Source organism: Myodes glareolus, chromosome 27, assembly GCF_982192425.1.
Source record: "Myodes glareolus chromosome 27, mMyoGla1.1, whole genome shotgun sequence".
Taxonomy (NCBI): domain Eukaryota; kingdom Metazoa; phylum Chordata; class Mammalia; order Rodentia; family Cricetidae; genus Myodes; species Myodes glareolus.
This window is the reverse complement of record NC_142052.1, coordinates 26,597,304-26,623,115: the sequence shown is the minus strand read 5'-3', so window position 1 is coordinate 26,623,115 and position 25,812 is coordinate 26,597,304. Positions and strand designations below refer to the sequence as shown.

Below are 25,812 nucleotides of genomic sequence, written 5' to 3'. Positions count from 1 at the left end.
CAGGTAGTCAGGCCCAGCAGTGAGCACTTTATCCACTAAGCCACCTCCCCAAAGCCTCTGATAGCAGAGAAGGAACAAGATGGCTGCGTGTGTCTGTGGGCAGTCCAGTGCAGGAGAGGGGCTATTGGTATGTTTCTGTATTCTGTCTTTTGCGTTGTTGGTGGGTCAAGGTGAGGATTCAGGGAAGGGAGCCTCTTGGTTAGTGAAATGATTGGCAGGGCATTCTTCTATCTTCTCACCAAGAGGTCGCAGCTGCACCTTCACTGTCATCCAAGAGTTAAATCTCTTCCGAGCAGTTTCTCTCATTTAAGGACAAATGCGGTCTTTTGATGGCATCAGCAGCTCGTGGTGACACGCACATCGTGTCCACCTTTACTTCTGTTATATAGAGACTCGGGACCTGTCCCAGAGGCCCTCGAGATGCATTTGGCTACTTACTGTATGCGTTTAGCAACTTTCGGCTACTCAGCGTCTTCAGCCCCTGGGGTGGTGGTCTTTGAGAAGCCTCTCCTCACTCATAGAGGATGACGTGGATGAGCAGACAAAATCAGGTGCACCTTAGCACACCTGGATCGCCTGGCTGCCTAGGGTCTCAGTAATACTGTTACAGGTCTGGAGAGACCTGCAGTCAGAAGGTAGGAAAGCCTCTGCTTTGGAGCTGTTAAAAACCATGTTCACTACAGCAAGGGATGCAGGATGCAGAAGAGTCAGAGGTGAGCCTGAGGGAGGCTTGCAGGCGAAGGGCAAGTCCTGTGGGCCTCATGTCCTGCTCGGGCTGTTGGATGCGTGTGAAAGGAATTGTAGAAGAGCATAGCACAGTCCTAGTGTCGTTTGGAGGAGAGTGGGCACTGGGACAGAACGCAGAGTGAGGTGTTTAGGAGGCTAGAGCGAAGATCTATGTAGGGAGAAAAAGCTTGAGGATAACAGGCTTCCACGGTCAGGAGAGAGTGTGGAGGGTGTGGTATTCCGTGGTCAGGAGAGAGTGTGGAGGGCGTGGCCTTTCGTGGTCAGGAAATAGATAGTGTGGAGGGCGTGGCCTTCTGTGGTCAGGAGATAGTGTGGAGGGCATGGTCTTCTGTGGTCAGGAGAAAGTGTGGAGGGCATGACCTTCTGTGGTCAGGAGATAGATAGTGTGGAGGGCATGGCCTTCCCTGGTCAGGAGATAGATAGTGTGGAGGGTGTGACCTTCCTTGGTCAGGAGATAGATAGTATGGAGGGTGTGGCCTTCCGTGGTCAGGAGATAGTGTGGAGGACATGGCCTTCTGTGGTCAGGAGATAGTGTGAAGGGCGTGGCCTTCCGTGGTCAGGAGATAGTATGGAGGGTGTGGCCTTCCGTGGTCAGGAGATAGTGTGGAGGACATGGCCTTTTGTGGTCAGGAGATACTGTGAAGGGCGTGGCCTTCCGTGGTCAGGATATAGATAGTGTGGAGGGCATGGCTGCCTGTTGGACACCTGAGTGGCCCCTTCCATTCAGATTGGTGCTGTGTCACAGTGAGCAGTGACCAGAAGGAGCATGAGCCCTGTGTTATTTGGACGTAAGTTCTGGTCTGCCGTTTAGCCGCGAGGTGTCTGTGGACAAGTAACTTGATGACCTGAACTTAGACATCTGCAGCTGCAGAGTAGGGATGCCAGCATCCCTTTCTGGGATGGTAAACTCTGTCTTGGTGGGCTTGAGCTTTGTTCTGAGTGATGCGACTGTACCAAGACAACCTAAGGTGGTACACGGAACTCGCTTCTCTGACTCCGTGGAAAGAGGGGTAAAGCCAGTGTTAGTTTGGTGACAGTGACATTTTATGACAGACATTTATTGGCTGCTAGAGCAAGGGTCCTGGAAAGAACCCAGCCCCAAGCCCACCTTATAAGGGTACACACATTCTTTTCTCTATGTCCCCAGCTTCTCAAAGAGAACTGGGTACCAAGGCAGTAGCTGTTTGTCAACTGGCTGGCTGAATGTGCAAAAGCAAGAAGAGTCGGCCTTTATATCAGATGGGGGCAGGGAGGAGGGATTGGCAACTGCGTACTCTTCCTCAAGGTTACCTACTCTGACCTTGAGAGCCTACCCCCAGAAGAAATGGGTCTTGAGGACGTTTTTTCTGGACCTGCAAGATTATTAGCATACTTTTAAGGCACTTAGTGACTCACCAGACTTCAGGGGGCTTGTCTTAGGAGAACCCCAATGAAAGAACAAGTTCCCCTCGGTAGTGACTGGAGGAGCCCCCTGGCTTTGCCGGAGCCTTGTTCCTCTTTGTTTATGTGTTGATGTAGTTGCTAGTGAACAGTGGAGCTCTGGGGTGGGGCAGACTCTATTACAGCTGCAGGCTGCCTGTGGCCAGGTCACTGTGCCAGGGTCACCGCTTCCTGCCCTCATGTGCCCTGAAGATGAAGAGGACTGGGTTGGCAGATGCCCTGGGCACAGGCTTGTGACCACACCTCTTCACCATCCTGGGACTGTTTCCATCAGTGCCGGATTCATGCCTGTCTGGATTTGGAGGAGAAGAAATTTATGCAGAAAAAGTAAGGTTCGGACTGTCGCTGACTCTACACTTTTTGCTTAAATGTTTAAATAGACTTTTGACGTGTTTGGACATAGCTCGTGTGTGCTCAGTCATAAAAGGCCCCAGAAGGGAATTGTGCCAAGTTACGGGTTCCATATTTTAAATTTTATAGGCATAGATAGAGGTCAAACATGCCTCTCCAGTGACCACCCAGGAGCATAACATGATATTTTTTATACATGCTTCTGGGGGGTGTAGCTAACGCTGCTACTGCTGTTCTGACCTATGCCCGAGAGTGGCCGTGTGTATTTTTCCCAAACGAATTCTCTGCTATGATTTTTGATTGGTATACTGTGTTTGGCATCCGTTTCCCGTATGCCTGTACCCTGAGAATAATTGCTGTATTCCTGGGGTCTCTAGCCTTATGCCTTCCTACCATAGAGGAAGCCTGAGGTGAACTCTGGCCAAACTGGAATCCCAGCGACCCAGTGCAGAACCAGACTTGTGGACAAATTGCACGATGTGATTGAAGTACGTTTGGCACAGTGTACGACGCCGAGGGCTTAAGTGTGCATCTCGGCGAAGTCATTTGTTGTCATTCATCACCGTCTAGATTAAAATAGAAATGCAAGTACCCAGAGTTGGACAGGCAGAGCCCACGTGGCCCCTTGTGAATGTATCTCACTAACTTGGGCATAGGGCTTAAGATCCACTTAGTCTCGAGAGTGGAGCAGAAGCCAGCACGATGGCATCCTGTAGGGAGTCTGTTCCTGGGTGTGTGAGCTGAAGGGAAGGGGAGCGGACTGTGGGACAGACAGACCTGCTGCTCTGCGGTGTCCTGAGAGCAGAGGCCAAGGGCATCAGTATGGGGAGAAGAGGTCTGGTGGCGTGCCACACTAAATATGAGGTAAGGTTAAACACTGTCGCAGTGCTGAGTAAGAGGATTCAACAGTTGATTGTTGAGTGAGATGCGTAAATATTGTGACTACCTATAAAAATCACCTTATACTAGAGGAGGCGTTTTGAGAAGTTTGTTAAAATCTTGTTTATTTAACATTTTTTCCCCACATACTGGTTGCGTGTAGACTTTGTTTTTGGTGCAAAGTCCAAGTAGAACTTTTTGCTGGTTTTGTTTAGCAGTTGTGAGTTGTTTCCATGTCTGATTTGAGGGAAAGCTTCAGAAAGGACTGGACTACCTCTGACTCAGAGGGAAGGCACTTGACAAAGGAATCTTATGAAGAGTAAAAATGTTGCCAGCCTTGGGGGCTGCAGAGATGTTTCAGTAGTTAAGAGCACTTAAGAGACCTGGGCTTCCAGCACCTATGTGGCAACTTCTAACTAACTGCCTCAAACTCCAGTTCCAAAGGCTTCAAAGCCCGCTTCCGGCCTCCATGGGGACCAGGCTCACATCACACGCACACGCTGCACATCTGTACACACAGGGAAAAGGTATTGCACGCATTAAAGAAGTAGTAATAGTTATTTTACAGTCACAGGTTCTTAGGGTAGCTATTCAGTAAAATTTCCTTGCTACCATCTCAACTGTTAACCCCAGCAGAAAGCTGCTGGAAATACGGACACAGATAAGAACCAGAAGGGATGTCGACTAAGATCCACCACTGGGATATTGGTACCCTACGCTGGGTGTGCAGCCTGCTCTGAAAACATGGAGAGGCTGAGTTTCGTGTAGCCGCAGATGCTGTAGGGAGGGCAGAAGTACAGTGCAGTGCCGTGGACAGCAGCGAGAAGGCAGCCGATGAGGTGGGCAAGCAGCCTGATCAGCCTTTCTAACGTCGCTCCCCAGAGCTTCTAGGGAAACTAAAATCGGGCCGATCTTTACTCCCAGTCCCAACTTTTACTGCTGACTGCAACAGAAGCCCAGGAACACTCTAGAGTGGATGAGAGTGGAATGAGTGAGCCAAACGTCTAGGCGGGCAGCGGGGATGCCTGGCTGGCTGGGCATGCTTTAGACAGAAGTCGTTCTGCACCCTTGTAACTGGGCATCAAGGGCACCACATGGGAAAGATGGGTTTCATAAAATGACAGTGCTTTTTAAAACGTCAGCTGCTGGATAGATCCTATTTAAAAGCATGTGGTTTTTTTGTTTTTGTTTTCGTTTCTGTTTTTTTTTGTTTTGTTTTGTTTTTTGAGACAGGATTTCTCTGTAGTTTTGGAGGCTGTCCTGGAAACTAGCTCTTGTACACCAGGCTGGCCTCGAACTCACAGAGGCCTGCCTCTGCCTCCCGAGTGCTGGGATTAAAGGCGTGCGCCACCGCCGCCCGGCAAGCATGTGGTTTTTAAATTTTGTTTTGTTTTTATAATCCAGTTGTTTTTTTTTAGATTCAATTGTAATGGCTAACTTTTATTTCAAAGATTTGTTTTCACTATTTTTATATACATATATATGTCTGTGTGTATGTGTGCATGCGTATGTATATGTGTGTGTGAATGTATGCCATATATGCACATGCCTATGGAGGCCAGAACACTGTCAGATCCCCTACAGCTGGAATTAGAAGCACTTGTAAGTGCTGGGGATTGGACCAAATCCTGTCCTCTGGGCGAGAGTGTGCACGCTCAACTGCTGAACCGTCTCTTCAACCCCCAAAGCCATTTTTAAAATTAGAATAAATCATTATTTAGAATCAAGTATTGGCATTTGGAATTAGATTTTAGGTTACTTGCAGCCTTAAAAGTGGGCTTGCTTCTTCTCTCTGGTTGCAGAAGTAGGTGTGAGACTTCTGAGTGAAGACAAAGGATTTTATCCCTCAGGATATACCAGGCAGCTCCCCTTCTATCTGGCCCAGGTGGACGCTGTCTGCAGTGGGTTGGTATCTCAGCTGGGAAGACTATTTTCTGCCAAGGGATGCTGCCTCATCCTTTGGGCTCATGCAAACCCTCCTGAGCAATGGTCCAAGTGAAGCCTGGTCCTAGCCTTGGGTTGTTCATGGCATGCACAGCAGAGTGTGTGAGCTGTACCGTACAGTGTAAAAGCATCTGGGAGTGTGTCATGAATTCGTGAATTGGGGCGAATACAAGGCCACCTCCCAGCACAGTATCTGGTTATCGTTTTTAAGTTTCTAACGTATGTTCATTTTTGTTCACGCTTTTACCTTTCCTGATGCTTACCTGTAGACTCTGGGACCTGCATCCAGCCCTTTCTCTCCCCACCTCTTCACGCTCCCTTAGTCAGTTGTCCTTATAAATCATACAGTGTATATAGTATATAGGCCTATGTATATACTCATAGCTGTTGTGAATATGGAAGGCACAAATGATTTGGTCCTTGACATTGGCTTTGTAACCTGAGGACAGTGAAACAGCCCAAGTGCCTTCTGATGAAACACCGGTGATGTCAGGGAGCAAAAAGGAACCCGATCTTCTCTTAGGGTTTCTATGGAGAATAGTTGCTCGCCTTTTCATATTTTTTGTATTTCTGTAACCACCCCCACCCGGGTTTCCAGGAGCCACAGTCCGCTCAGTGGTAACCTTCCGTATCTCTCTGTGTTGTGTTCTTTCCCGTTGTCTATTTCCTTGTCGGCTCAGTCTCTTTGAGGCTGGAAGGAAGTGGTTTGGAGGTGGACTACCCTCTAACCTCCGCTCTTACTCTTTGATGCATTCTGCAGGGCAGTATCAAAGAGGCCCCCTGGTGTGAGCAGGCTGCTCTCCTCTAGCTACTGGTGGGACGGTGGTGGGGGGGCTTAGTCACCACACACATTGCTTTGGAATCCCTGGGAAACCCGTTTGTGAAGATGGCCACATTAACTATAGAGCGTGATGTGGTATGGCCTTCCAAATGCTACCATACTGTGGATGCTCCTCAGCCCTCCGGAGTTAGGTGGCAGCTTTTCCATAAATCCTCTGATTTCACCAAAGGACCTGTTTGAAGTCACACAGGTGACACAGGGAGGTTCCAGAACCCAGCTTGCACTTGCTCTTTTGGACTTGCTCACTGCTGTTACTTTTGAGGAGAAAATAGCCACACAAGTACGGAACACTGGCATTTGCTCTTTGATCCCGCTCCTCTGTGGTGAGGAGGGCCTGGGAGGCCTCCTGACATTTGCTACTCTTTACGAAAGACAAATAGTATGGGCAGCTGTCCCTTCCTTCTGCCGAGAACACTTCAAGGACCATCACTTCCTTCTCTGCTCACTTTCCCTGGAACCGACCTTGCCCCAGAAAACCCTCGCGAGCCAGCATAGCTCTGAGCCTCTGGAACATCTCTCGGGGGCTCCAGGTTAACCCGACCCATTTTGTGACAGATACGACTATTTTTAATGTCTAAACCACCTTTTAAAGCCAACCCTCACCCTCCTTGAGAGTACACGGTCCTGCACCGAGCAGCCGTGCTTCTGGATGCTGTGAGGCGAGTTGTGACACATAGCTCTTACGTGACTGTCGTCATACATTCGTTAGGTTAGCGTGCAGAGTGAGAATTATCATACATGCAGTGGGACAGTGACTGTCTCCCACACAGCAGGCACCTGTGCTTTAGCACAGAATACTTGGGTGTTACCATTCATAACACGGGTCGACCTGAGGCCGGTCCCAGAAGTTGCCAGCGGCCGATGGTGTGAAGCCACATGGGAGCGCCCTGCAGAGAGAGCTTGGGTATAGAGTTTATTTAATGCGTGAGGGGATTATGGAGGAATGAGGTAAACAGAGGTGGGAGGAGGCAGTAGTTACTTCTTCAGAAGGGGGCTGGAGAGAAGTTGGGAGATTGGGACTGGGCAGGGCTTGTCTTTTAAAGGGGCAGGGTATCTAGGTGACAGGCCAGGCTAACAGATTACAGCACTGGGTCACTGGGGTCTCTTGGGGCAGGGTTGGCATTCATGGAGGGTGTAGTGGGGTAGTGGGATAGCCCTTCCCTCCTCCCATGTTTCTACTGCAGAACAGGTTGAGAACTTAATCTTAGGCATGAACAAAGAATGTTATTTATCAAAGGCAAGAGATTAAAATTTGTATGCAGGTATATTTTCAGCAACATTGAAGTATAGTAGCAAACTTTTTTGGGGAGAAAGGAAATATTTTGAGCCTTTGCAAGGGAGTAATAGAAACGAAAATTGAGAGTGTGTCTTGGCACATGAGATGGTGATAATTCTGCTTGTCCAGCATCCAGCTGTTGTCAGCTTCTAGCATCTGTGATGCAGTCTGAAATTCTGAGTATTTAAAAAAAAACCTTAATTCTGAAGAGCCACATATAGAATCCTAAGACATGTGAGGTGTATTCATACCTCAGAGACCTCCTTCTACATGAAGGTGCTTTTACCTGTTCCTAATGGCCGTGGTTGTCTAGTGCCCTGTCCTCTAACGACTTGAAGTTAACAGGGCACAAGGGAGGCACCTCTGACTCCCTGATAATGAGTCAGGGAGGAGAGTTAACACCATGGGAAAGTCAATCAGCAGCCCCCACAGTAGGGCCCTTGGGGACTGCCTTGGGGAGCCTCGGATACAAGGAAAAGGCAACCAATAGCCTATCAGTTCCACTAAAGATATGGAAAAAGAAAGAAGGAAAACAAAAGCAAATATCTGTGGTTTTTCTGGAAGAGTAGGTGGGTGTTAGAAATACGGGTTGAGCATTCATAATCCAAAAGTCAAACATGCACCATAATTCAAGGCTTTTTAAGTATCACAAAGGAAAAATTCCATACCCAAAACTATATTGTGTTCAAAATTATTTTAAAATAACGTGGAAATTTACCTTCCACAGATGTGTGTAATGTATACATGTATTTTGTATTTAGGTTTTGGTCCTTCAAGATATTTCATTTTATATGTGCTAAAATTCTAATATCTGGTGGTGGTGGTGGTGGTGGTGGGCCTTGAAATTTGAATACTGGTGATTCCAAGCATTTTGGGAAAAGTATTCTAGCTGCCTTGGTCCTGCCATGGGGCAACACAGACGACCTCAGCATACTTCCTCTCCCTGCCCGCGACTTCCAGGAGTCTAGAATGCCACATCCTTCTAGACCGGATGCGGTGGACTTTGTTTTCTATTGTTTTACATCTTAGTGTTTACAAAGGCAAGTTTAATGTCTCTCTCTTGAGGGTGCTGGGTCCGCGAATGATCCCAGTGGTCACCGACCCTGGCTTTGTAGTGATGACTGTCTTCTCATAAGAAAGGTCCCATGGAGAGGGTAGAAAGGGAGGAAAGAGGAAGGGAGGGGAGTGGAGAAAAATGTATAGCTCAATAAAAACAATAAAAAAAATAGAAAGGTCCCATAATGCAGAGTGCAGATCAGAAGCAAAAGTAGAGGTGGCTGGAGGCAAGAGGGCTGTGGAGGGCCAGAGAGAGACTGTTTTCTGCCGGTTGACCCTGGGTCAGAAGCCTTGAGGAAGCCGGGCTGCCGCAGAGAGGACTTTGAACAGGAAGGAGGTGTTATGTCTCTGCCTGACCTGGGTCCCTTTGCAGAAACACATCTGCCGCGTACTTCAGAAGCACAAACACGGAAGAGGCCACTTGCGGCATTTCTGAGGGATTTTTGTTTGCTTAGGAAGTGTCTCTTCTGATGGGATGGTCTGATAAAGATTCCTACATCTTGAGATGCAGTAGCATTTTGCGGTGGTAATAAAATATGCTCGTTGCTTTGAAGAAGATGAATCTTCTTCCTGTAACTGGCTTCCGAACCGTGGATGTGGATAAGGGGTTTTAAAAGCCAGCTTATTCGCTTTTTATGTGCAGGAGATAAAAGCTGTCGAGCTGCCCTTTGGGGAGAGTTTGTGGCAATGCCTGGCGAAGCTTCTCATTGGCTCCCCTCTCAGCACTGCGATGGTGGCCAGTGTACCACTGCGAGGTTTTTCCCGCTCACCCAACTGGCGTGGCTCACCTCATATTTCCTTAGAAAAATAATCTTAAATTTTCCGGTTCTGTAGATAATTTATAGATTGTTCCTTCAAGCCCAGAATTTGAGGTGATTGAAGACAATGGATTAAGCCTTTCAGATTGATCATGCTTCCGCGTTGATATTTTAAGTCATATGGCTTGTTAAATCTGTAAAGGGGTGGCTGAGCCCAGAGCTATGGCCTTTGGTGTTGCTGAGGCTTCCTGAAACTTGTCCATGCTTAGGCATATTGAGGTCATTGGGTGTTTGTGCTAGACAGTACATAATGGTAGTTGTTGGGAGCAGGGGGTTTGTATATTTTGCTGATACCCACAGAGCCAGACAACAGGTGTTCAAAGTGGAGTTGAGGAGCACAGATTATACCAGCCTTGTAAAAACCCCTCCCTTTCTCCTTCCAGGTTTACAGTCTGGGGCCAAGGAACAGAAAGGGAAAAGGGGAAAGGAGATGGGGGTTGGGATGTAGGGGAAAGTAGTGACCAGTTTTTAGGTTGTGAATCGAGACGATTTATAGGCGTCTGAGGCTTAGGGTCCACAAGTTAATGCTTGCTCTTCTCTACGCAGCATTGTCAAACATCTTTCCTGAGAGGCTTGGTCCATTCTGTGTTGATCCCTCAGCAGGTTTTTAGCCATATGGCACAGTCTGATTAAGGAGGCCTACGTGAAAACTCTGCTGATTGCAGATTAGGCCGGAACGCTGGCTCTTTGCGGTTGAGGAGTTGGTTTTCTCAGCTTCCTATGCCCGGGACCATATACACTTCAGCCTTTCTCTCCATCATTAATTCAGGGTGAGGGCACTTCTCCAAAGGGTACTCTGAGACTCCGCCTGTCGGGAAATCGAAGAGGCTCTCATTCGTTATCAGTAGAATGAAAACAGGCTCCGGAGAAGAAGACATTTCAAAAGGCAGAGTACCATAATGAGGCCCTTATTTAAGGGCAAGCTGCCTGCCTGCACGAGCAGGGGACCTTTGGAAAGGCATGTAATTGGCACACATTTTTAGAGAAAGTGTAATGGTCGTGAGTGGCTGATTGTTGTGAAAACAGGCTTCCTGTTTCTACCAGTGTCTCGGGAAACATTAGACCTTGGCAGGTGGCTGCTAGAACTGGGAGAAGGTGGGACACAGGAATGACTGACGGGAAGGTCACGAGCTTATGGATTCTAGGTCTCCTAAGGGGACTGACACGGCCCTGGGACCTTTATGGTGGAGCGGGTGGGGTGTTGAACCCGGGGTCCTTTCTTCCATCCTAGAACCCAGGTGACATGGGGCATCTCTGGTTGTATACGGAGTGCATAGATCCCAGCTCACCCTCTTCGGAGCCCCCCAAATGACCAAGTCACAGCATCATGCACTCATCGTCTCTGGAATCTGGGCAGACCTCAGTTGTTCATCCAGATCCTGAGTGCTGTCAGCACAGAGGTAGCCATCCCTTCAAGGTCTCGGGTTTGTCTTCCCCTAGAGTCCTCAGCTATGAGAGGCCGTGTGGGGATGTGGGGAGACTTGCGCTTCCAAGGCCTCAAAATCTGGCTGTGGGGCAGCAAGCTTCTTTCTGTACGTTGACATGAGAGTAATATCTACCTCCTGGATGTCAGGAGATACCTCAACTCTAAAAGAAGAAGTGACAGAATGGAAGCCACGTGTGTACCAACTTTCCTGCCATTCTGCGTGACAGTCCTTTGGTGTAAGTGCTGTCTGCTCTGCGGTTCCAACATTCTCGGTTAGTTTAGGGGGGCTAGTTAGTGGGGGACACACATGCTAGAACTGGGCCAAGAGGCGAAGATGAGACTCAGACCTTTTCCTGATTTAGGCCCCCGTTTTCTTACCCCCAATCTTTGCAGCTTCTTCTGGGCCTGCCGGTTTTCTCCCATATTTCCAGGAGACAGTGTTGTGTTTGCAAGCGTGTGTGCGTGCACATGTGAGTGTCTACATGTAAAACACCTGTAGGAGACACTGTGGTAGTTATTGTCTTTAATATAAAACATGTCTTTCCAATAGATCTTAAGATTTAATAACTCTGTGAAGGATCAAAATTTCTCCCACTAGTTTTTTTTTTTTTAAGTAAATTTTAGAAATCCCTTTTCATGACTGAGGGAGAAATTATTTACTTAGCAAGGAAGCGTCCTACAGTAGTGTATTAGAACAGACAGCCCTGAAGTATCAGTAGAGGAGGTGGAAGAAAATACAAATTATAAGAAGCATATTAACATTAAAAAAAGAAAGCCATTGGAGAAAACTCTTGCCGAAGCTTTGGTGTGTTTAAAAGCTGCCGTCACTACGTTTATAAACAGTGCGGGCCCGTTCCAGCGTGGGTTTTACAGATTGAAAACAGAGCTGGCTAATCTTAGCTGTGAGGCCATAAAAGGAGAGAAAAGGGACATATAACTTTGTGCAGGGGGCAAGCGCAGTACATCACGAGGGTCCACAGTGACACCGTGCGAGAATGGTGGGTGTGCCTCTCAAACTCTCACAGCAGACTAATCTGGCTCTAATTATATTTTTTACTATAGTAGATATACACAACGTATAAGTTACCATTTTAACTCTGAGTCAGCATGTAATTGAGTGGCTTTTCCCTCAATGGCAAGCAGCTATCACTGCTGTCTCCTGAACATTTTTACAATCCCAGAGAGGTGTTCCGCACCTCTTAAGCAATACCACTGGTTACCAGCCAGAGCCAACCCAGCTTTCTTCTTTGTCTCTGTGAATTTGTGTATTCTAGGTGTCGTGTCCTAGTGGAATCATGCAGTATTTGTGCCTGTTTCTGTCTCACAGCAGAATTGCTCTCTTCTTTCTGTCTGCTAAGTCCAGCATAGGTCTGAACCACACTGTGGCTACCCACCCATCTTTTGACAGACACGTGGAGATACTCACCAGTTGCTGCTGCAGTGTGATTGAAACACTGGTGTGTGATTATCTGTTTGAGTCCCTGATAATCAGTGCTTTGAAAAGTTTCCTGTGTGTTGTGATTTTTTAGGGAGAATGTGCAAGGACACATTGGTGACTGACAGAATGGGCACGTGGCATTGTGCTGCGCATTCCCCATAGGTAACATGCCCGTTTATCTGTCTGCAAGGCCTGCACAGCATGGAATGTGTGCCTCCAGCCAGAAAGGTAGCCGTATTGTAGGTGCAAAGGTGACATTAAAAGCAGACGCAGAGCAGAAGACTCATGGCTGCTAAAGGTCCCGAGAATAAGAAATGGCGAGTTCTCAGCCCAGAATCGCATTCGTACCTTCCCCACTAAGTCTTAGGAAGTATTATGGAAGAAGGAGGAGGAAGAACGCAAACGCTCAGAGAAGGGGAGAAAGGCTACCACGTGCCACCTTTTGGGGATGACACAGCCATTGTAGTCACACACAACAACAGCTACCCCGGACCTTTACACTAGTGCCCGTCAATAGTCAGTCATGGATGGGGGACATTGTTTGGGGCCCTCCTCTTCCCTGCTAGACTAGATTCTCGGAGAGTCTTCGGACTCCAGTGCGTAGTCAGAGATGGCCCCATTTAAACTCAGTGGCTTACAAAACAAAACAAAAAGATAGAACTATAGAGAAGAGGGTTGTAGGGAGGAGAGTAGGACTTGGTGGGCGTGAGAGTGATCGGAACGCATAGTACACATAAGCGAAGTTATCAGTGAGCAGATTTCGTTAATAATGAAAGTAAAGCCGATGGGAGGGAGCAGGGAGATGATGGTTCAGTGGGCAAGGGTACTTGTTTGTAGCACAATCACGATTCTCAATCAGGACACCAGACACCACCTCCTGGCCTCTGCCCATGCACACGGGTACCGACTCCCCTCCCCCCAAACCTCTGGATACATTAATACAAGAGTAAGGTGCCACTGTGGCCTCCCCAACCCACTGTATTATTCGACAGCTCAGGATTGATTGATGGATGCTCCTAGTGTGGAGGCTTTTTAGAAAGAGTCCAGATGATCAAGTCCCCCTCAGGCTGTGGAGAGAAGGACGGAAGGACGATGTGTGGTAGCTGGGCGCACACACGTGGAGGGGACAGAGAGAAGGGTCAGTGCTGATGGAGGATAGATGTCCTTGAGGTTGGAGAGTAGGCCTCCAGAGGTCCAAAAGTGGTGGAGAATTGAGCAGTAGTGACGGTGGCCATGTAGAAGGAAACATCACCCATAGGTGACAGAAAGCACAGTGTCTAGGATCTCCAGAGACAGCACAAGAAAGCAGAGATTGGAAGGCAGCCCCTCAGCCTTCTGCCCGTGTTTCAGCTTCCCCATTCTTTCTCTTCCTTCTCCGTTTTCTTAAATTTTTTTGGAGGCACCCAGAAAATCCATATGTTCTGCAGCCCGAAGAGACTTGGCAGGTATTCACAGAAATTCTCCACTCTGGAATACTAATCCACAGCTCCATTCGTTGTCTCTTCTGTTATTTAGAACAAAACAGGAGGTGCTCGGCCCGTGTGAAGGGGCAGCCTTGTGAAAGAGGCTGAGGTTCTCGGGTCTGGTTTTCAGTTTTGGAGGAGAAAAAAATGGAAACCCAGAAATGATCAGAGGATTGGAAAGGAAGGAATTGGTAAAAATGAGAGAGAGAGAGAGAGAGAGAGAGAGAGAGAGAGAGAGAGAGGCGGGGCCGTGGGAGGGATGCCTTGGAGGCAGAGGCAAGGCAAGCTGTCTGGGGCTGTCCCCTGGGGCCACCCCAGCCCAGAATCCCCACCAAGCTGATTAATTTAGAAGGTGCCCATCTTCCTGCTCATTTTATTTTAATATGTTGAAGAAGATCCAAGACTTTCCCATCCGATCGTTAGGAATTGGACAGGAGGGAGAGAACGTTGTTGTAACTTGTATTCTGGTGGTTTGACATCTCCCATAAATCGTGTGTGAAATCATTGCTCCCATTGGCTCGCGCCTGTACTTAGCAGCATTGTTCAAAGACTGACCTACTTACCTCCCGTGGTGGTGGAAGCGGACGCCTTCCTTGTTGTGGGAAAGTTCTACTGTTAAAATCTCTCCTGTGAGTATGAGCAGGCGATAATAGTAAGACATTTCTCCAACAAGACACCATGTGAACTGCCCCAGATCGCCCAGAAAGAACATACAGGAACCCACAGAGTTGAAATCTGTCCTCCAAGTATACATTTCTGTGCAAGATGGAGAACGCTTTTTTCTGAACATGGGTTTCTCCTAGAGAGAGGAAGTGAGAGTGACTCATAGTGGCTTTTTCTGTGCTTATTTTTTTTTTATGAACACTTAAAATTCTAACCAAGAAAAGACATAATTGGTTTTGCCCTAAGTCTTGCTTATTGTGGTTGTCATTTATTAAGCACATGACTGCTCCATCCCTACAAGAACTCTTTCTCTAAGGTGGTTATTGCTGTTATTTGCTTGTTCTTGTTTTTGAGAGAGCCTCACTGTCCCTGGCTGGTCTAGAACTCCGTATGTAGACCAGGCTAGCCTCAAACAGAGATACCTCTGTCTCTTCTTGTAGTGTGCTGGGATATTCACCGCCACACTCAGGGCCAGTCATGGCTGTTAGTCCCAATCATAAATAAGGAAGTCCCCATCAAAGTGGTGTGGAGGTTTGCATGAGAATGACTCCCATAGGCTCATGTATTTGAATACGTGGTCACCAGTGATGGAACTGTTTGGGAAGGATTAGGAGGTGTGGCCTTGTGAAAGGAGTTGTGGAAGGATGGGCTTTGAGTTTCAAAAGTCCATGCTATTTCTCAGTTCCCTCTGACATATGGTTGTTGTCTCAAGACATGCGCTCTGAGCGGCTGCTCCAACGCCATGCCTACCTGCTCGCTTCCCTCCTTCCCGCCACGTTGATCAAGGGCTCTAACCCCCCAGAACTGTAAGCTCCAATGGACTTTTCTATAGGTTGCCTTGATCGTGGCCTCACCACAGCAGTGGTGGAGCTAGTTATAGATTTGATGTCATTTAGAAGCCCCCAAGTAAAGAAAAGACATCTGCCCCCACCCCCATGGACATGCACACAGGCACAGCTCCCAAGCACCACAGCCCCGCATTTCAGCAGAAGTGCACACAGAACTGTGCCTGATGAGGCCACTTCTGTCACCGTTTGTGTGGTTTCTGCCTTGTGAGTCGGTCCACCTTGCTGCATTCTCAGCAAGACACCAGCTGTGGGAGCTTGCTCGGTGCTGCCAGGCTGCTGGAAGGATGCTTTCTGGGCTCTGTTGTGGTGCCATAGCATCTGAGACTGGAGCCCGGATTCCCCAAGTGGGGGTCCAGCAGAGAATGGTGGCTCAAATCATGGCTCTCTCGACTAGCTATTGAGGGGCCGCGTTGGAAACGTTTGATCCGGCAACTGACCATGCTTTCATGTTGTGAGATAGTCTGTCTCATGAAAATATAATACAGTAGCAGAAGTGATCGTGGTTTGGAGTATCAAGCCACCTACCCAGAACATTTTCTTGAATAAGGGCCCTCAGCCCCGGAGGTAATGAACCTGCCTTCTTTGATCTTTCACCACATAAAGCTGAGGTTGTCGTTTGCCTCCAAAGAAGGCTGTTCCTTGCAGTCCTCTCATAGCCCTCTCTCTCATCAAGGCATGCACACGACAGCTGAGGGCCAGCTGCTGCAGCCCCGCTATCTGTCCAGTCCCCTGCCCATCCTTAGCCCCCGGGGCAGCCCTTGCTTTGAAGCCCTTCGCTCCCAGGTTGCCTTTCACTGGGCACAGGTTTGTTCCTAGCTCTTACCAGGTCTGGGCAGCGCGTCCCCTGCATCACAGCTGCACCGTGGCCTCTTGGGGGCTTTGTGCACATCCTGCCCCTCCCCTGTAGTCCACTTACTGCCTTTGCGTAATTAAATCATTTGTAATTCTCAGACAACATGGAGGCATGGAGAACCGAGAAAGCTTCTGGTCCCTGAGAATCATAAATCCACGGGGCAAGCTCTCCCCACCCTCACCTCCCACACGTCATTTGGGATACGCCTTAGTAAATGCTCGGAGGCAAGGATCTAGGCAGCCACTGCCTGGAGACAAGAATGGCTGGAGGTTTGCCCTTAGAACTGGAATGGCTTTTCTGTACGGTGCCAGCCAGGCCAGTGTTTGAGCAGCATGGTGGATGATTAATGTAACCAGGCTGTGACTCTAGATAACAGGGATCCAGGCAGATTCAGGTCAGTAAGTCACATGGATGTTATCCTTCACCCAGTAAGCTGAGCCCAGGAAGGCGGTTAGAGACGGGGACTTCCGTTTTCTAGCCCCAAGTGCCCATTAGACCCTGTGGTGCCCTCTGCAAAGATGGCCCTGAGGGGCCCCAGGCACACAGAGCTAGCTAATCTTATCTGGAGGTTAATCCTGTTTAATTTCCTGTTGATTTCTGCGTGGTGTGAGGCTCAGGGCCCCTCAGTCTCACCCAGCCTTGGTGGGTGGGTGGACAGAGGCTTATTAATTAGGATGTTGAATGTTTGGTTAAACTATCCTTAAACCAGCAATCGTTCCTGATTTGAAAGGATGATACAGCTCATGCCTGACGAAAGGGCTTTGACTCAGGAGTTACCAGCTTTGCAGTGTTGCAGACACGGCATGAATTCAGGAGAAGCTGCTCTCGGACTTCTGGGTTTTGATCTTTTCTGGACCAGCAGTGTTGGATGCAGGTCCTGTCTTCTCGTCCTGTGCTGGACAACAGCTCCCAGTCAGCTGTGGGCATGAGTGTTGTGCTGCTCAGCTGTGCTGTTTGGTAGAGGGAAAAAAAAAGCATTTTTTTAAAAGTAAAATATTTTCTACCTACCATGTATTTATCAGGATATAATACCATTGTGCCTCGAAGAACATCTATGGATTTTGACTTTTTAATGGAATTTTTAAAAATCTATAGTCACTCATAATTCTGCTACTTGTTGACAAGTAGCTTTTAGCATTTTAATTTTTATTTTTCCTTTTTTTTTTTTTTTTGATTTTCAAGACAGGGTTTCTCCCTAGCTTTTGGTTCCTGTCCTGGAACTAGCTCTTGTAGGCCAGGCTGGCCTCGAACTCACCTGGATCTGCCTGCCTCTGCCTCCTGAGTGCTGGGATTAAAGGTGTGCGCCACCATTGCCCAGCAGCATTTTAATTTTTAAAAGATTTGTTTTATTGTTTTATGTACATGAGTGTTTACCCTGTCGGTCTGTCTGTACACCACCTGTGTGCCTGGTACCCCAAAGTTCAGAAGAGGGCGTCAGATACCCAGGGGAAGGATGGGAGTTACTGATGGTTGTGTGAAGCTATGTGCGTGCTAGGAATTGAACCAGGATCCTCTGGAAAAGCAACAAGTGTTCTTAAGTGCGGAGTCAACTTTCCAGGCCCCCGTGCTGGCATTTTACAAATGTATTAGCATAAAACATTTTCAAGACAAATGTATCTTTTTTTTTGGCTTTTATTTTACACTGAAAAGAGCAAGATTATATTAAAAAATTGTCATGTCTCTAAATATTTGTAATAATCATTTTAATGGTTTGCAGCATTATGCTAACCATTTTCAGTGACCTTAAAAACTTACACATCTAATGTTTTCCTCCTATTTTATCATGAATATTGTTTTTTTTTCTCCTTTTTCTTTTTTGCTTTGTGTTTTGAGACAGGGTTTCTCTGTATAACAGTCCTGGCTTTCCTGGAACTCTCTCTGTAAACCAGGCTGGCCTGGCCTTGAATTCTCAGAGATCCATCTGCCACTGCCTTCTTGAGTACTGGAATTAAAGGCATGTGCCACCACTGCCCAGCCATCATGAACATTTTCAAACATTTGGTAAACCTAACTTTATAGTTAACACCTTTATTCCCCTCACTTCCAGTGTGCATTGAGATTTTGGCACACTTGGTTTGTCTCATCTGTTGATTTGCTCTATCTATCTATCTATCTATCTATCTATCTATCTATCTATCTATCTATCTATTTATTTTTGGTGCACTTGAAAATAAATTACAGACTTCCCCCTAAATACACATTGTTAATTAGAGATGGTTTCCTTTACTGAAATGCACAGGTCTTGGATTATTTTACTCATTGAGTTCTAACAACAAATGTGATGGCTAGGGGTCTCATAGTGTACTCAGTTATCTTAGATGGCGAATATTGACTGTCAAGGTTTCAGAATATAGGCTCACCCATGGGACAAGCCCTGGACTCATCTGAGAGGGATTACTCAGATTACACAGCCTGTGGCCAGTCCTGTGAGGTTTATCTTGATTAGGCTAAGTGAAGCAGGAAGTCCCGCCCCAAAGGAAGGAGGTACCACCATTCATTCCTGCTGGCTTGGTCCTGGACTGCAGAAGCTAGCAACGCAGAGCTTTTCTCCTCCTCTGTTTCCAGACTGTAACAGTGTAACCACAATCACCTTCAGCCACTGGTGACCGTGACTTCTGTACCACGATGGAGTCAAAATAAACCCATGTGTCCTTAAACTGCTTTTTGTAAAGGATTTTTTTAAAATATTTATTCATTTATTATGCATTCAATATCTGCCTACATGTGTGCCTGCAGGCCAGAGGGGACACCAGATCTCATTACAGATGGTTGTGAGCCACCATATGGTTGCTGGGAATTGAACTCAAGACCTTTGGAAGAGCAGGCAATGCTCTTAACCACTGAGCCATCTCTCCAGACCCCTGTAAAGGATTTTTTTTATCATGGTAATAAGACACCAATTAAAACGATACCCTAAGTCAAATTAGAACATTGTGATAGATGGCTATAAAACACTACCAGGTGTCACTCACAACCTCATGTATCTTTGTGTTTGGAAACTAAGTGAAAACAGTAGTTTTTCTAGTCACAATGCATCTGAAGAAATGACCCATGAAGTCTCTCTGGGAAGGGCACAGTGTTTTAGTTATATTTGCTTATGTAATTTTTCAATTCTGCTTCATTTTTCAATGTGTTTTCCTTTTTATTTTATTATGCATGCTGACTGGGATGGTGATGAGAAGTTCCTTTATTGTACAGGATTGTTTTGGCTATTCTGGGTTTTTTGTTTTTCCATATGAAGTTGAGTATTGTTTTTTCAAGTTCCGTGAAGAATTGTGTTGGGATTATGATGGGGATTGCATTGAATCTGTAGATTGCTTTGGTAGGATTGTCATTTTTACTCTGTTGATACTCCCTATCCAAGAGCATGGGAGATCCTTCTATTTTCTGGTATCTCCTTCAGTTTCTTTCTTCAAAGACTTAACAAGTCTTTCACTTCTTTGGTTAGTGTTACCCCAAGATATTTTTATGTGATTTGTGGCTATTGTGAAGGGTGATGTTCCTCTGATTTCTTTCTCAGTTTCTTTATCATTTGTATATAGGAGGGCTACTGAGTTTTTTGAGTTGATCTTGTATCTTGCCACATTACTGAAAATGTTTATCAGCTGTGGTAGTTCCCTGCCAAATAATATAGTTTTGCCTGTCTTTGAACTGGGTTATTGCCCTGTGATAAACGAGGGAGGACAGAGGCAGAGGTGAAGGCAGAAGAGGCAGATTGCTTTTTTGTTTCTGTTTTTTTTTTTTTTTTTTTTTTTTTTAAGACTGTGTCTCTTTATGTAGTTCAGGCTGGCTTATACCTTGGTCCTCCTTCCTCAACCTTCTGAGTTGTGGGAGGATTAGCAAGTGCCACCACAGCCAACTCTTCCCAGAGACAAGTTGTGCTCAAAGATAGAGCTCTATCTTCAGACAGTTGGCATGATTTTCCAACTTTTATCACCAGGCAAGGGCTGCTTATCAGTTCTCTACTAAAGGAGTCAGTCAGGGCTTCTGAAAACCAGATTCTGATTGGCTATTTTGTACCATGCTCGGTGGTGACATTGATCCCCATGTGATTGTGTGCTCACGAAGAGTTGGTGTTCTTACAGTTTGGGGGCTACTTTGCTCTGCAGGAATCGTCCTTAAGATTTTAAAGTGACCATGGCTTCTCGTTTTTCTTCATGTGTAATTTACTGCTGTTACTTTCAGTTTGCTGGATATTATTTGGCAGTACATTTCCAAACAGTCTTCAATAAATTGGTTTCAAGACACTTGTCTATAGGGTGTGAAATGAATTATTCAACCAACTCGTATAGTACAGGGCATCGGTGGGTCCTGATCCTCAGGGTTGCATGTGCCCTGTCCTGCTATCCTTATCACTGAGTTTCCTGGGGGAAAGTCGTATTTAATAGGTTGGGTGTACTTACTGGGTGGTCCGTGTCCATCCATGGACCTTGTGAGGCCATTGTCCTTGCCTGTCCCTTCTCACCTCCTCAGGGTTTGGCCATTGGGAATCGGTTCCTGTCGTTGTACTTTTCATCAGCCCAGTGTGTCTTAATATAATTCCCCTCGATGACTTTGGGGTATTTTTGCCTGCTGATGACAGTTTTCTGACTGACTTTTCCAAATAAGGATGTGTGCTGTCTGCAGCTCAGATCTTTCAGAAGCCTCCAGAGTGCCGACAAGTGCGTTTTCATCGCTGTGCACGAGGCGCCTCGGCAGTGGGGTGGCTTCGCAGGACAGTTCTTTGGGCTTTTTGGGCGGAGGAAGGAAAGACTTTTTGGGGGAAAGGGTGAGAAAACATGCCAGTTAGAGGCTCAGAAAAGAAAACGAAAAAAAAAAAATAGCCAAACTCTGGGAGATTAAGGGACTGTATGATCCTTGGAAGGTGCTCTACCAGCAGAGACCCAGGACCAAGAACACAGGGTGATGTCCCAAACCTGGTGTCCCTAGTATGAGCGTGTCAACATCATCTGACTCTTCAGTTGGTCAGCGCTGATCCGTTCCCCTTCCTCTCTGTCATTCAGCTCCAGGTGGTAGTGTTAGCTTGGGCTGCTGTAACAAAATGTCCCAGGCTGGGTGGTGTACACCGGAGCTTCTTAAACTCGGGCTCACAACCCCATATCTGGCACGGCCCCCACTTGTCATCATGGGGCGTCACTGTTGCCCCATGCTGATCACCTACCATGTATGTGTACTTCCACAGTGCGTGTCCTCACGCTTCCTGACACCAGAGGACGCTGCCTCAGACTCCGTGGATCAGGTTGGGTTCTGAATTTCAGGTTTCTTTTCTTTCCTTTTTTTTTTCCTGGAAAAGAAAATCAGCTCTTATAAGAGCATAATGGTTTAGTTATAGAAGTAAAAATTTTATGTTTTCTTGCCATCATTCCTCAGCATATTAGTTCACGTTCGCATAATTTAGGATCATATTGTGTTAAAATGTTTTCTTTTTAAAGATTGTTGTCCAAGTTGCTGACTCGGGTTTTATTAAAAACAAACAAACAAAAAAACAACCTTTTTTTTTTTTGGATGAATTTGCCTTGAGATTAGGAGCGAATTTCCAGCCATTTCTGAAAAGACTCTAAATATACTTCTGCTTTTTTATTTTTACTACATATTCATGCCAAGTGGTGTTCTTAGCCTCGACAATCATGAAATCAAAATATTGATCAACTATGAAAAATGTTGAAGATGTTTTACATCCTGTACTGCCAACTACTCCGTCAAGATGTCGCTCATTATGAGAGGTAAACAAGCAAGGCACCGCAGTAGAATGCAGGTTTGCCTTAGTCTTTAATAGACGGGAAAATTCTGTGTCTAACAGAATTGTTTTTAGAGGCATTTCTTTATTGTTTATCACCGCTGAGTGTTTTACAGTCATATTCCGTATAGCTAGTGCTTGAAGGCACATGAAAATTTGTCAGGCACAAGCATACCAGGAATAGAAAAAGCCTCCATAAAGCCCTGACTAAACCGCAGATCTCTCAGTTTTGGAATCTGTGAGTCCAGGGTCAGAGTGTTAGCCTGGCTGAGCTTTACCCAAGGCTCCTTTGCGTCCTGCAGAGGCTGCGTCCTCGGAGGCTCATTCTAGAGCACACAGAAGCAGCACTGGTGTCTTTTTCTCTTAGGATGACATCAGTCCCCTTATGGTGGCTCCACCCCAAAGCTCACCAGACCCGGTTGTCTCCCAGAGACCTTCTTTCCTCACACCATCACACGGGATCTTAGGGCCTTCCACATAGGAGCTGGGAGGGGACAAGGATTTAGCCATGACAGATGTGTAATGGAGGACTTGGCGTGGTGCCCGATTTTAAGTGTCCAATGAAGGACGGTTGGTAAGATCATCCTTGTCCTTTTGAGAGGACTGAGGCAAGGGGAATTTTTCTTCGCTGCAGCTAAGAGGGGGTTGTATGTCCTGGGCCCCTGGACTTACTGTCTTCCATGCGGTGGTTTGGAAGAGAACGGTCTTCCATTAATTCATATATTTAAACACTTAGTCCTCAGTTGTTGATGCCGTGTGAGGGGGTAATGCTGGGGGAAGCGCATTACTGGGGACAGGCTGTGAGGGTTAATCACTCCACCCATTTCCTGTTCGCCCTCTCTGATTCCTCTGTAAATGGAACCATAACCAGCCAGGTTCCTGTTCCAGCCAGCATGCCTGGCCTTCCCCGCCATTGTGGACTCTAGCCCTCTGGAACTAGAGGCTAAAATAATTTTTTTTTTTTCTCTCCTCGAGACAGGGTTTCTCTGTAGTTTTGTTACCTGCCTTGGAGTTCACTCTGTAGACCAAACCTTGAACTCACAGAGATCCTCCTGTCCCTGCCTCCCAAGTGCTGGGGTTAAAGGCGTGCGCCACTACTGCCCAGCACAAAATAAGCTCTGTAAGTTGTTTCTGTCACAGCCACAGAGGAGTAACCAGTGCAGGTTAAGAGGTGGAAAAAGGCGACAGGGTCCAGCTGGGGCACACTGTGTGACGGACAGGCTAGCCACCACCTTCTTTCTACACCTCAGCCCTGGAACGAGAATTAATAGAATCTTTGTTCCTGTAACCCTGAGAGGAGCAGACACTTCTGTCTCCTTCTGTGATGGTTCGCTTTAGTTATCAACTCCACAAAACCCAGAATTACACGAGACAGTCCTCAGTGGGAGATGGTCCACATGGGGTTGGTTGTCCTAATTAAATTAGTTCGACCGTGCCTTTTCTAAAAACTCGAAAGGAAACCAAGCCAGTTCCTGTAGCTAGCATTTAGAGACTGTGCCTCAGCCCACTTGGCTAACCTTCATAGTATTTTTGTTACTGGTTTTCTTCTTCAGCCTCTTAGAGACTAAGACATAACTAGACTTAGATTTTTTTTTAAACCTAAAATCTCTACAGTAGCTGCAAGGCCTGGTACTCAGAGAGGGAGTAACTTCAAGTGGGAGCTGTGCTGAGTTAATGAAGTCAGCCAGTTAATGAAGACAGGCCAGGAGAACCCAGGAGGGTGCCCCACCCCCTGAGCTGAGCCCAGGAAGGGAGAGGACTGTCAGGAGACTCTAATGGTGCCAGGGATGCAAAGGCTGGCCAGCTGGGCTCCACCCCACACAGTCACTCGCTACAGCTTCTCTTAGAAGCAGGGAGAGGTCTCTTGTGATGTCACTAACTGGCCCTCATGGGATGTATTCACTGGGGCTCCAAATCCACGTGGTCAGCCAACTGCATATTAAAAATACTTGAAAACAAATTGTATGTGTATAGAACATGTATGTGTATAGAATATTTTTCTTATCACCACCTGAACAGTATAGTGTAGAATTGTTTATAGTATTTACATTATATTAGCCATTATAAATAATCTGGAGATGATTCAAAGTGTGCCAGGAGTTCATAGGCACATTTATTTAATAAAATGTGCACTGCAGCATTTTATTTAAGATGCTTGAGCTTCCATGGAATTTGGTCTCTCCAGATCCAGGAGATCCCATCCACAGACTGAGCGGTGACCGTATGGAATCTCGGCAGACGCATGAGCCAAGGCTACTTTATAATAATGACTTAAGAGCTTTATAGTATTCTTAAGGCGCTGCTTTACCGGTGTTAGGTTGTTAATAATATTGCAACCTAGATTCTGTCTTCTCCATAAGAGCCTCTGCTTTTTACTCCGACCATTGAGAACACAATAATTAATTTCGATAATAGTTAAAGTGTAATTAGGAAATAAGCCACATTCAGAACTACTGTGTATCTGTTTCTGAAACTTCCTGTGTTTGTCTTCCTGCCTTCTCTTCACTGTTAATTCATGGAAGCCGCCCACTTGGTGCGTTTAACAGACTAACCCAGGACTGCTCCCCAGCGACAGTAATTAGAACATCAACTACCTTGGTACTTCTGAGACTCGCCAAACACACACAACCTCATTTAAATGTCACGGAGAGGGATGTTGTTTTCTCTAGACTTGGGTAGCTTCGCCAGGAGGGACAAGTGCCGACCCCTCAGTAACAAAGCGATGCTTGCATCTTTTTCAGAGCTCCCTGAAGAGAAGAGGCAGCCGGGAAATGCACAAGGAGAAGAAAGCTGCTAGTCAGGTAAGCTGAGGTTTTCATCGCGGAGCGCTAACCCGCAGAAGGAAGCCACCCCATTCTGAAAATCCTCTTTGCCTTTAGGACACTAAAAGAAACATCTCCTGCCAGCTCACTGGATTTCGCTCACTCTTCTCAGGGTGAACATTTTCTCACCACACACATCCACAGCGCCGTCCTTCTGTCTCTCTCGCTCTGATAACCTGCAGGCTCTCGTTAGGAATGAGAACACACTGGCTTTGTGGGAAACCGTAGTGAGCGCAGTCCAGGGTCTGGCAGCTCCCCTAACTGCCGGAAAGCGGTGTGGCCTTCACAGCCATTCACATAGTGTCACGATGCAACCACTGGGTGGCTGGGTCATTTATATGTCATTATTTTGTGAGTGTGTGTGCTTTCAATGCCTTACGTGTACTGGAAAGTAAAGCATTCTAACAGGAAAACTGAGAAAGTTCGGCACTCTTTTATATCCAGGGTTTGTATTCTTCAAGGCTGTCTGGCTTTTTTGAAGTTGCCTCTGGATTCCTTTTCTCTTTCTAAAATTGCTTTTAGTATTAGGCGTTTGAAGAGAACAAAGGTGTTATTGCTATAGTTCCAGCAGACTCTAAAATAGCAGGCGGTAATTAGAGGGATACAGTGAGTCAGGCTTACTAAGAGGCTTCAAGGGCCCGTATACACCATCCTGGAAACTCCCCATTTCTGGTATTAGTTACATTTCCATTGCTGTGATAAGAACACTACAACCAAGGTGACTCGCGGTTCCAGAAGGACCAGAGTCCATCACCATCAAGGTAGTGGGAGCGTAGCAGCAGGCAGGCAGGCATGCTTGCTGGAGTAGCAAGCTGAGAGCTCACATCTTGAAGCTCAGGCAGGAAGTAGAGTTCAAACTTGGATGACTGAAGGCCTTTGCAGCCTGCCCCCGGTGATGCACTTCCTCCTACACCTCACCAAGCAGTGTTGCCAATTAGGGACCAAGTGTTCAAATACTGGAGACTATGGGGAACATTCAAACTACCATACCCTGGTTCCCGTGTCCCTAAGAGAATCAGAGTCACTGGAGCACTCAGCACAAGACTGATTTCTTTCATCCTCCCGCAAGTTCCCCCAAATGCCATTTGAGAATCTATTGATCACAGGAAAATTGAAGGCATTCCACTGCTGGGTGTCTCTAGTTCCCTGTCTCTTGCCCAGCAAAGGGCCTTTTCCTCCCAGTGCCGTTGCTGACCGATGAAGCGGTCGG

General features: G+C 46.8%; 1 protein-coding gene across 7 annotated transcripts in view; it reads left to right on the top strand.

Annotated features, from left to right (window-relative positions):
- The window catches only part of Mtcl1 (microtubule crosslinking factor 1), a 122,994-nt gene that overhangs the window by 43,089 nt on the left and 54,093 nt on the right, over positions 1 to 25,812 (top strand). For all 7 annotated transcript variants that reach the window (XM_087902435.1, XM_087902434.1, XM_087902436.1 and 4 more), the window contains exon 4: positions 24,522 to 24,581. In XM_087902435.1, coding sequence (XP_087758561.1) covers positions 24,522 to 24,581 — 60 coding nt within the window. The remainder of the gene's footprint in view (positions 1 to 24,521; positions 24,582 to 25,812) is intronic.